Raw genomic sequence first — 11,786 nt, 5'->3', positions numbered from 1 at the left:
ATAGTTTTCAGAACAGAATGACCAAAGGCAAGATTTTCATTTTCATAACTTCCTCCTTTAATTTCTGTCTTTATAATTAAAGAAGGTTAAGTTATGTAACATTGTATCATATTGTGAGGGACAATAATTCCAAAATGATATGGTGACAGTCGCTTTGTAACCAAGCAGATCTCGCCCCCCATTGACTACTATAGTAGGAAAAAATACTAGTCAATGGTGGGCAATTGCTTGTTTAGAAACATTCTTCCAAATATCTTCTTTTGTGTACAGCAGAACAAAGAATTTATAAAGATTTGGAAGGTGAGGGTGAGTAGCTAAATGATGACAGAATTTTCATTTTTGTGTGAACTATCCCTTTAAAGTAGGGGTGAATTCAGGTTGATTGGGATACTTTTTGCCATTGAGATGATGACTGGAAAAATGTGTCCCAATCAACCTGAATTCACCCCTTTATTTATCTATTATAAGTGCGAATGTCACTATCCATTTTTTGTGCAGAAATCAGTTCTATAATGCGAGGCTTCTGTGAAAGTAATAGAGCGCTATGCCAGAGCACACTATTTCCTCAGAATAAGCGACACACCCCGGCAGTGAGCACTTTCAGAATGCCTGACTGACTTGTGCCGTCGACCAAACTTGACAGTTCCTGTTCTCCGCCTCCAGAGCGCGAGTTCCCGCCTCTCCTCTCCCGCTCGAGCCTTCTCTTCCTGTCAATCATCCGTGACCGTGTGGAATCACTCTAGTGTGCGCGTTCACGCAGCTCCGCTGATGTAGGAGGAGACGCTGCTGTCATCTGCAAAAAAAGTGGCAAAATCCATTTTTAAAGGCAACGGGCTTTTCACCCTTCCAGGATTTTTAATTCTACAAGTGTTGTGACTGAGAGCTTCCATTATATAAAACGACACAAACGGGAATGTTTTTGACATTATTCAATTACTCGTTGTGAAGCTGTGACGCTTCATTCACCCGATCGGACAGCAATTCCTCCTTTCCAGAGGAGGAATCTTTTTTCCTGCATTTGAAGGGGTGGATAAGGCTGGAGAGGGGGGAAATAGGAAAAGTGGATGTCGCGACTGTGCGATCTGTCCCGTTTTCACCGGGACCCGTGTTGGTGGTGAGCCGCCGCGGAGCCGTTGTGGGAGTGTCGCACGTACGCGAGGATAGTTTGTCCTGGATTTTTCAATCATTTGCGAGATAAGGCTCCCGGACCTCCTCCTCCTCGTCGACGCTACCCTCCCTTCCTCGTCCTCCCGGTTTTTTCTTCCTCTCTTACCTCCGTGATTTTGCCGCGGTCCGCACGCGGGGTAGAGGCTCGCGCTCACCGCGAGAGGACTGAACGCAGCGCGCGAGGCCCCCCGGCCCCCTCCCCCACTCTCAAACCCCCTTCAGATCATCTCCTCACCTCCCTCTCATTTTTTTCCTTCTTCTTTCTTAATATTTTTCCTCAGAGGAGAAGAATAGGGGGAATTGTTTCATTTTTACGCGCCTTTTTTCCAACGGCCACCCGAGCGAAGTGATATTTTTGTGTTTTTTTTCTTGTTTCTGAAGCCCCGACGAGGCCGGGCTGTGTACAGTAAAGCAGTGGGGATGACTTTAGAGTCGATGATGGCCTGCTGCCTGAGCGAAGAGGCCAAGGAGTCGAAACGAATCAACGCCGAAATCGATAAGCAACTGCGTCGAGACAAACGCGACGCGAGACGGGAGTTGAAGCTGCTCCTGCTCGGTACGAGTACCGCCGTTGCCGCCGCCGTTAAACTCACTCACACACATACACAGTCAGTCGACAGGTTTCGCTGTGGTTTTCAGCTGTGTCTTGTGGTGCTAAACACACCACCTCCGTTTTAGCGCGGTGGCGGGTTTCTAAGCTTTTGAGGTGTTTGCGGTTAAAGCTTTTCTTATTATTCCAGTGAACAGTTTGCAGGATATGAACGTTAGCGAATAGTGCTAAGGCGTTAGCGCTTTAGCATATGTGGGCCGAATGCTGGACAGGGCCTGGCATGCAACAGCACACAAATCTCAGCATGCTCTCTGTTGTGTGCATGTACAAGATAGTGTATGCCATAGGTCTTCCTATATAATAGTACATTAGCTAGTTTATTTTCTAGCTGTCAGTTTTGTGTTATGAGTCAACCCAAGTGATCTGTTGTATGATATTGCATGTTGCATGCAGCTTGATAGAGGAAAATGTGCAATCAGCAATGAGTTTACTGTATGGCAGGTTTGCTTTGAAGGATGCACACTGTCAGTAGGTGCAAATTATATGTGGTTTGTGTAATCGTATTACTCCTGTCAGATTACAGTATTCAAATCTTAGGGAAATTAGGTTGAGGTTTGGGAGTTTGTCAGATGAGCGTTTACTGCTTTAGTTATTTGAAGTATAGACACTTTTCTGTAGCTGTAAAGGATGTTTACCCTTGATAATCTTCAAATTAATGAGGAAAAAACAATTCGTTTGTAGGTATCAGCCTTGAGTTGAGTGCAAAACATCAATCAATTTACGCACCTTGGAAGTGCACCACGTCAGTTTGTGCCACCTGTCAAATTTGGGTCGCTTTTAACATTTATTCCTGGGTTGAATTATCTCAAAATGGTGGACAGTTATTGCCTTATGAGGGCGTGAGTGCTCCGCACACTGGACTCTGGTTTCTCCCAAGGAAGGAGAATTGGATGCTTTATCAAGCTGTGAAGTTTGGTTGCTGTTCTGTCAATGACTCAGTGAGTTGGTAAGCAGTGATATCTGACACGGACAACCGTCATTCGTTTCCTATTAGTCAGGACTGTTTTTCCGCTTGAAACCACAAAATGAGCTGCTCGTATTAAAATGGATCATAAAATACTATAAAACAGTGAGTTGATGATAAAGGCAGATAGGGAGAGATGGACAGAAGGATGAGTTTTGGTGACATCATGTGCTAAAATGAAGTCCAACTGACCCTTCGCTAAACTCCGCCCACCTTGGTTATGGTTGCCAACTCAGACAGGCTTTACAGAACATTGGAATTAACTCAATTTCCATGAACATTGTCTTTTTTTTAGTAAAATATGCAACAATTTACTCTTGACTAAGTTTACTCTTCACACAACAATTTACTCTTCACACCTTTTTTTTTTTTTTTACTATTATCATCTGCCATATTTTTGCTCTTTTTTTGATGTTACAGGTCTACAGGCTTCTCAATGAGGATGAACACATTTGATACCTGATACAGTACCTGCAGAAACATTTAAGAACCGTTATGCTCAATTAAACTAAAGATATTTGGGATGTTCTGTCACTCTTGTTTGCTGTTGAGTTAGCAATAGTATCCAAGGGGGCGGAGCTTAGGGAAGGGTCAGTTGACATCTCTATTATTTTTACTCTTTTGGATACATTGGTGAACCAGAATGCAATGGGGTGTGACGAGACCGTTAGCTCACAAGACGAGACACAAGATTGAGTTCACGAAGGCACAAGATTGAGTTCACAACGTTAGTTCACGAGATGAGATGAGATTTTTACACAGTATTTTTAAGAAATCCTCAATGACGAAATATATCCAGACTAGAAAAATAGTCTGCAAAATAGTCTTTTAAAGTGCAAATAGAGACCAAATTTTTCTTCAAGCATGATGCAGAGCTAAGAGATTTCCACGCTTTAGGCTCTGTTGTGCAACGAATCCTCCGCCATGGTCTCATCAGTCATCTCGTCACTTTACTCTTGTCACGTGATCAGTGAACTCTGATTCCTGCTGCACTATGTACAACTCTGCGGCTCATGTTGGATGAGCTGGATGGGATTGAAACGACCATTATCCAACTGAATTAAATGTTTTTGTTTTTTTTTCTATAAAAAGGAAAAAGACAGTGGAGGCATAATGTGAAAGTAGCGGTGGCATAATCTATCCTAATTTCACCCTCACACTCCGTCAATATCGCGAGACAGCTTTTCACCTCAACGAGAAATCTCATCACATTTTAATCTTGCGAGATCTCGTCACACCCTAGTATGCAAGATTGTAGTACCCTTATTTTGAAGTTGTCACCACTCAGGCTCATCAACGCTTTGCATATGCGTTCCTGAACACTAGATAAGCGAGAACAGGAGCAGTTCTGTAACAGTGAATGATTCTGAGGACACAGTGGCTCCTATGTGGCACCGTGACCTCTGTGAAAATACAAGAGTTCGACCTTTACCGCTATGAGAGAATTATTAAGTAAAAGTTCTCTCCCAGTCTCATTCCCGCTATCCCCATGCCACCAAAGGAAGTATAAAAAAAAGTAGCTTGTTGGTGCTCAGTCATCCTATTAATGCCCATCCTAAATAAGTTAAAACTGTCAGCCTAACTCTGGATAAATCTTGGCTAGTCTGGATTAGCCAAGACCTTAATAGGCTTTGCAAACACATATTTGCTTCCATTGCTGATACCATAGCTGCTTTGTGTTAACCAGCCTATCACACTGTAAACACAGCTTAGTCTAGTTAGTTAAGCTTTGATAAATTGTGGTTATTAGTAGGGCTGGACACTATTACAGATATGTATTTGTGATAATTTTGCTGCAATTTATTTGGTCATAAATTTTGTGATTCTTGTCTTACAGCTTGCATGTATGAGAATATTAAGTCTCTGTGTGGCATTATTAATGTTTGCGGGGAAAAAAAATGCTGGTAGATATTGCTGCCTAATACTAATGTGTTATTATTTTAGTGCATATATATGAAATTGACTATTTTTCACGCTTTGTGTTCATTTAGTGAAAATCAATATGCAAAACATGCCTTGGCACAAGATTTTTGCTTTATTTTAGACATTTTTACTTGCATTAAATATTGTACATTCAATTGGTCAAAATTATGTTTTCTATGAGAAATAAATCTTCAAAGCCATTCCAAACCAAATACATGAAGGTAATAGTCTGAGATAATTAGTTTCTTTTTTTTTTTTTTTTGCTTTATTGCCCAATCCTAATTATTTAATATTAGGCATAGTATAATGAAGTTGAGCTGGTAGTTCTGCTTTCTAAAGTTTTGTTACAACAAAAATGACTTTACATTTATGCATTTGTCAAACACGTTTATCCAGAGCAACTTGCAAGTCTCTTATGCTCACCAAGGCTGCATTTATTTTATAAAAATAATTAAAATCAGCGATATTGTAAAATATTATCACAATTTAAATAAGCTCTTTTCTATTTGAATACATTTAAAAATGTAATTTATTCCTGTGTTGCAAAGCTGAATTTTCAGCATCATTAATCCAGTCTTCAGAGTCACATGATCCTTCAGAAATCTGATTTGCTGCTAATGAAGCATTTCTTATTATTATCAGTGTTGAAAACAGTTGTGCATTACACTGAAGACTGGAGTAATGATGCTGAAAATGCAGCTTTGCCATCGCAGGAATTAATTGCATTTTAAAATTCAAATAGAAAACGGTTATTTTAAATTATTTTTTACTGTATTATTGATCCAATAAATGCAGACTTGGTTATTTATTTTTTTCTTCTGAGGTGAGTTTTAAAATAATTAAAATAAAGTTTATGAATTTCCTGCTGAATATCTGCTGTCTGTGCTTAGCGCTGTAGTAATATGCCATGTATTGTACAGAGTTTCATCTTTTGAGAGCTCAGAGAGTTATTGTGATGCTGTCACATCTTGAACTGAAATCTGGATATGTTATGTCATTTGTAATGTGAGATATTTCAAACACAGAATTTTAATTGGAAACCTATTATTTTCTGTATGACTTCTGAAACAAAGTAGTGTGTTTTTGGCTTTTAACCAACCTTAAGTACAGGAGCTCAGTCCTGCTCCTGGAGATGTAACTGACTGTAAACTAGAATATGCATAAAGAAACAGGATATAATGTCATGCTCTAAGGTTTCTGTTCTTAAATAATAGTAAATTGGATGTGTTAAAAATGTTAGTTCTTTAAATTGCATCTTTTATTTGTTGTAATAAGAGGTTGTTTGGATCCTCTGATCTGCTTTGAGGAGAAATTCACGAAATTCATGTTTTTTTTGAGAAGAAAACATCTATGCATATATGGGCATTCTCTCTCCCTCGTTTGCGTGTGAGTGGAACACAAAGTCTAGTGTGAAGTTAGGTTTCCAAGAGCAGTGACTATTCCACTTAAGCATGATTGCTCATTTGAGAAATTCCCAGAGATTCCTAATCATGTAATCAAGAAGCATTCACAAAACATTCTGTACCTTGCTGTCATCTTATGGGATCCGAGTATGAGATCTTCTTCACCAAGTTGTAATCTCATGCATGCTTCCAATTAAGATGTTCTCCTGATGATATAATTATACTCTTAATGTTAACAGCGTGTTTTATGAACCACAGAAATGCTTTCACCCGTGCATCTTTTACATAAATTGACATGCGTGTTGTAATGGGGTTTAATGGACTGCTCATTTGTTGTATATATTGCTATACCATTTGAACATATGATGTTTGGCCCAGTTCAAATTTCATTCAGAAGTCATAATGGCCATAGTCATTATATTTTTAACTCATCCTAATCCGCTTCTTTACCAGTTTGACCCCCACTCGGGTGTTTGAGATGGTAAAGAGTTCATTTTATCCAACTTCTCGCTGGCTTAGTTTGACAGGGCCATGACTTCCTGCCAGTGCCATTCATTTTGCTGCTCGCTTCACTGAACTGGCTGCTCCACCCTTTCCCCCGTCCATGCGGTTTGTGCTGCCCCTGGTCTGCCCTGAAGCCCTTATCAGGCTATGGAAGGGCCAGGCGCACTGGGCCTTGTCGCTGTCTGTACTTGGTCAAAACAGATTAAAGCTAGAATTTGTCCCCCAAAATTAAGTATACACCGTTGGAATGGACAGAACTGTGGAACTGATGCTGGGATGTTTTTTCTTGCACTGGGATGCATATTTTTCTTGCTAGTCAATAGCTTCAGGTGAGCCGTTGTATAATCGTCTCTGTTGACGTGCTAGCACTATTCTGGCTTTAACCTTGACGATTTTATAAGAATGAGTTGAATTACCACTGCAGCAGTTGCAAACACGATCCCCAAGACTTTAAGCATGCAACGCCACAACAATGTTATTTTTTTTTTTAGGATTATGTATATATTATAAGATTTTGAATTAGCTTACATTTCTATATGTTAATTTTCTGTTTAGCTGTAATTTATTTTAATTTCAGTTTTTAGTACTTCAGCTTATTTCAGTTAGTTGCCAGGGCACCAAGGCAGGGGCATCTAATTTTCATTTACATTTTGTATGTTTAAGTTTTTATGATATTTATATTATATTTTATTTCAGCTTTGTTTAGTTAACAATAACAACACTCAAAAAAAAAAAAAATTGTTGGATTTACTAAAAAAAGCAGTGCCAAGTGGTTCCACACAACTATATTGAGTAATTTGTACAAATAACAATTTAGTTGTATGAACAAAAGAAATTCAAGTAAAGCTGACAAAATTTATTTGAGTAAATACAAATCATTTGAATTTGTCATTGATACATATTATTTATATGTGCAGTTTACTTAATAATGTTATGTTAAATTTATAAAAGTTTATTACATAAGGTGAACACATTTATAAACTTAATTTACATTATTAAATTAACAACAACAACAAAATAACTCATTCAACAAACTCAATTTAATTGAGAGCAGGAATTCCATCCTATAAACATGCATAGGTCAATATGAGTGTTCACAGCCTAAACACAGCCTCCACTTTTCTGCATAATGGTAACCACAAAATTCAAAAACATTACAGAAACTCCTCTAAATGTCCAACATAACTGAACATTAAACACTAACATAAACTAACAACATCTTTCCCTTTACTGAAAAACACATAAAATAACACTTTAATCCCTAAATTTACTCTCCTAATGCAGTCCCTTGCAAAGCATGCTGGGAACTACGGATCCACTGCCCATTTGTTATGTCAACATTAATTTCACTCTGCAATGTTAAGTTGACTGAACAAACACTTAAGTAAATCTGACAATACTCATTTTTAGTAGAAACAACTCTGTTAAATTAAGTTCATGTAGTTACTTGAGTTTTTAAGTAATGTGAACAAGGATGGTTTGAACAAATAGGATATCACACTAGTAAATATATCAAAAATAATAAATTCAATATAAGAAAATATATAACCTACACCACTTTTTTGTAACAATGATTTGTATTCTTTACATTCTTAATTTCAGCTCTGTAGTACAAGTTTGAGAGTGATCTTTTGGCTATTTAAATATGTAATGAATAAAATAATATTTACTTACTATTGTATGTATAAGGTATTTGTTGGTCTATTTACTGTAATTTAGATACTGTCTCTTTTCTTTTTCAGTACCTTTTAACATTGTGTTTTCTTCTGTGTAGAAGTACCTTTGTAGTATTTCCTGTAATTGCCTTGTTTAATTAAGTTGTAAACGAAAGTAGCAAAGCGGTCAATCTGTAACGTTTAGATACTCTGTCGATCACGCGTCGTCTTGTCATACGAATTCACAGGTCAGCATTTAAAATGACACTTTCATACGCACAGTTTCTTTGCGTAAGTTGCCGGTCTATTGCGTTTACATGCAATGGAGCACAGTGTCTAGTTTGACTGCGTCTTTACACTGAAGCTTTTATGTTAATGGTCTATAGTGCTAGAATTATGACAATACTATTTGAATTTGAATTGTGTAAATTTGAATTATAGACAAGTGTAATTTAATAAAATTACACTTGAAAAATATTATGTGGCATTTTACATAGTTCTGAATTTGATTTTTTAAAACTTGAATATTAAACATTTGAAATTGATCACAACTGGAATGTTTTCATGGCAGAATTTTAAAGACATGTATTTTCAAACTGCAGATTTTTCGTTCTGAAATTTTAGACTGCAAATATCCAGTTTTTAAAAATACAGCTTCAAGTTTTCAAGATGAAGAAGAAGTGCAGAACATCAAATTCAATATTGTAAATTCAAAGCGCAGAAATTCAGATCGTACAGAAAGTAGGTCAGAGGCCATCCGCAGGGAAGAGTAGAGGCTCTCAAAAAAGTCGAACGGAGCATTTCGACCAATTACAGAGCTGCAGTTGTTTTTCTGGGGCGAGTCTGTACTTGAACATTTATGAGCTGTATTTATATGTTAGGTTGGCTTTTTCAGCACTTGAAACATTTGTCTAAGTTTCTCTATTGTCTGTTTTAAAGTATATTTGTTGTGAAAGTGATTAGCGTGCTACTGTGTCTACACAAGACGAGAGCGACGTGACAATAGAACCCATTGATTATAATCAGTAAAATAATGTCTACACTGGATGCAGGCGGCGTGGGGCAACACCGTGTCTATACCGGACACGACCGCGCCGTGTCACAACAGCTTGTAGTGACCACTGCAAAGAGCGTAGACTGCGTCAGAAATAAAGGGAATTCGTTTGCTGTTGGAGATATGATGTGTCGCGTCGGGCCGCGCCGCATTCAGTGTAGACAATATCACTGATTATAATCAATGGGTTCTTGCCTTTCTATTGACTAGTACAGATGGTCACTGTGTGAACATGAATAAATGGCTTACAATAATGTGTATTGAGCGGAAATTAATGGTATAATGCGTGGGCGTATGAACCATTGTATGTGGGTAGGGCAAGACCCATCCACATTATAAGACCAATGATGTTGGCCCCACTCACTTTTACCGTCTCTAATTCAGCGCGTCTGTTCACTTTTCAGAGCGCCGTCAGTCAAAACCATTCTACTTGAGGAATGCCCTAATAAATATAGTCAACAAACATGTAAATAAGTATAAATAAATTATCAAACTGTGTGCGCGCTCGAGTCGCCGGCGCGATCACTTGAACCAGTCACTTGAGTACTTAGCCCCGGAAAACTATATTCCATCATTAATGCTCATAGCCTACAAAAGCATCGTTTTAAACTGCAGATGGTCTGCTTTAATTTATGTAGCCTATAAAAACAGAACATTGTGTTCTTATAAAATAAAGAAAACAGACAGGATAGCCTACTGCTTTCCGCCGTCTCAATTTCTTTTCCATCAACTTCTTTGTGATGGAGAGCGTCAAAACATAAAAAACTCAGCTATACAGGCTACTACTTGTCGCAGTTTTTTTTTTTTCTTTCATTTTGTTAATCTGTTAATTATTTGAGTGAAATATCTGGCCTATTTAGTCTTTATAGGCTAGCCTATATGATTTTATTCTGCGCTGTGCGTGTCAATGTTTCTGTTGCTTATGCTTTGCGCAAGTAAAACTAAACTCCTGGAAAACAAACTTTGTTATTTTTAATTGGTCACAAACACTTATCCATTATTTCGTGAGGTATCTGGATATGCAATCTCTTGATTCTTTTTCCCTATATTTTCGCAGGGGAAGATAGATAATGGCCACAAATTAATTCCTTCCCACAAGTTATTCATTCCCTTAATTTAGTGAAATACAGACACGTTGTACTAATCTTTTTAATTTAACGAGGGACAAGGAAATAAAAAGTCGTAGGAACAAAATTATTAGCTATATATATATATATATTTCTAGGGGAGGACCCTTAGAAATCTTTGCTCTTTGCAGCGGTCACTACAAGCTGTTGTGACGCGGCGCGTCGCGTCCGGCATAGACACGGTGTTGCCCCACGCCGCCTGCATCCAGTGTAGACATTATATTACTGATTATAATCAATGGGTTCTATTGTCACGTCGCTCTCGTCCTGTGTAGACACAGTAGCACGCTAATCACTTTCACAACAAATATACTTTAAAACAAGCAATAGAGAAACTTAGACAAATGTTTCAAGTGCTGAAAAAGCCAACCTAACATATAAATACAGCTCATAAATGTTTCGCCTCAGAAAAACAACTGCAGCTCTGTAATTGGTCGAAATGCTCCGTTTGACTTTTCTGAGAGCCTCTACTCTTCCCTGCGGATGGCCTCTGACCTACTTTCTGTACGATCTGAATTTCTGCGCTTTGAATTTACAATATTGAATTTGATGTTCTGAATTTCTTCTTCATCTTGAAAACTTGAAGCTGTATTTTTAAAAACTGGATATTTACAGTCTAAAATTTCAGAACGAAAAATCTGCAGTTTGAAAATGCATGTCTATAAAATTCTGCCATGAAAACATTTCAGTTGTGTTCAATTTCAAATGTTTAATATTCATGTTTTAAAAAATCAAATTCAGAACTATGTAAAATGCCACATAATATTCAATTTTAATAAATTACACTTGTCTATAATTCAAATTTACACAATTCAAATTCAAATAGTATTGTCATAATTCTACCTCCATAATGGTCAGTGTCACACATAATTGTGAACAACAAAACCAGACAGTTTTATTTAAGCTTTTTATGCACCAAAATGGCCTGGTGATGTGCTGTATGATTTAGTATTGTTGACAGTGTGTTAGCAGTTGTTTTGGAGTGCTCTGTTCCTGGCTGCCCTTCGGTTTTGACGGCCACATCACGTTTCAGTAAGGGCCTTGGCTTCTGCACACACTTTCACTTTCAATTGTAGTGCTCCCAGGACACATCTGTCTTGTTTTTTTTCATAAGCAGTCCTTTACTTTGCGTTCAGAGCAACACTTGAACTGTTCTCCAAACAGTCGCTGTCTCTTTCTCCGCTCCCTCCCAAGCAAGACTTTACGGTGGTTTCCATGTCCAGTGCAAACAAGAGGATTTGCACTTTGGACTTCCATCTAGCAGGTGACGAAACTCTTGGCCGGCGTATGCATCAGGTGTCTGCGCAGGGCTTTTGTTTGATTGCGACCCACCGTCGCAGGGCATAATGGATATCTAAACTTGCTGCGACATCCGTCTT

The 11,786-nt window shown here is 38.1% G+C and overlaps 1 protein-coding gene across 1 annotated transcript in view; it reads left to right on the top strand.

Moving 5' to 3' along the window:
• Positions 1–761: 761 nt before the first annotated feature.
• The window catches only part of gna11b (guanine nucleotide binding protein (G protein), alpha 11b (Gq class)), a 46,768-nt gene continuing 35,743 nt past the window's right edge, over positions 762–11,786 (top strand). Inside the window, exon 1 of the mRNA XM_051913193.1 lies at positions 762–1,723. Coding sequence (XP_051769153.1) covers positions 1,588–1,723 — 136 coding nt within the window. The 5' untranslated portion in view covers positions 762–1,587. The remainder of the gene's footprint in view (positions 1,724–11,786) is intronic.

Source organism: Ctenopharyngodon idella, chromosome 2 (assembly GCF_019924925.1).
Source record: "Ctenopharyngodon idella isolate HZGC_01 chromosome 2, HZGC01, whole genome shotgun sequence".
Lineage (NCBI taxonomy): Eukaryota > Metazoa > Chordata > Actinopteri > Cypriniformes > Xenocyprididae > Ctenopharyngodon > Ctenopharyngodon idella.
The sequence above is the reverse complement of the archived record's forward strand: the minus strand, read 5'-3'. Positions and strand labels throughout refer to the sequence as shown.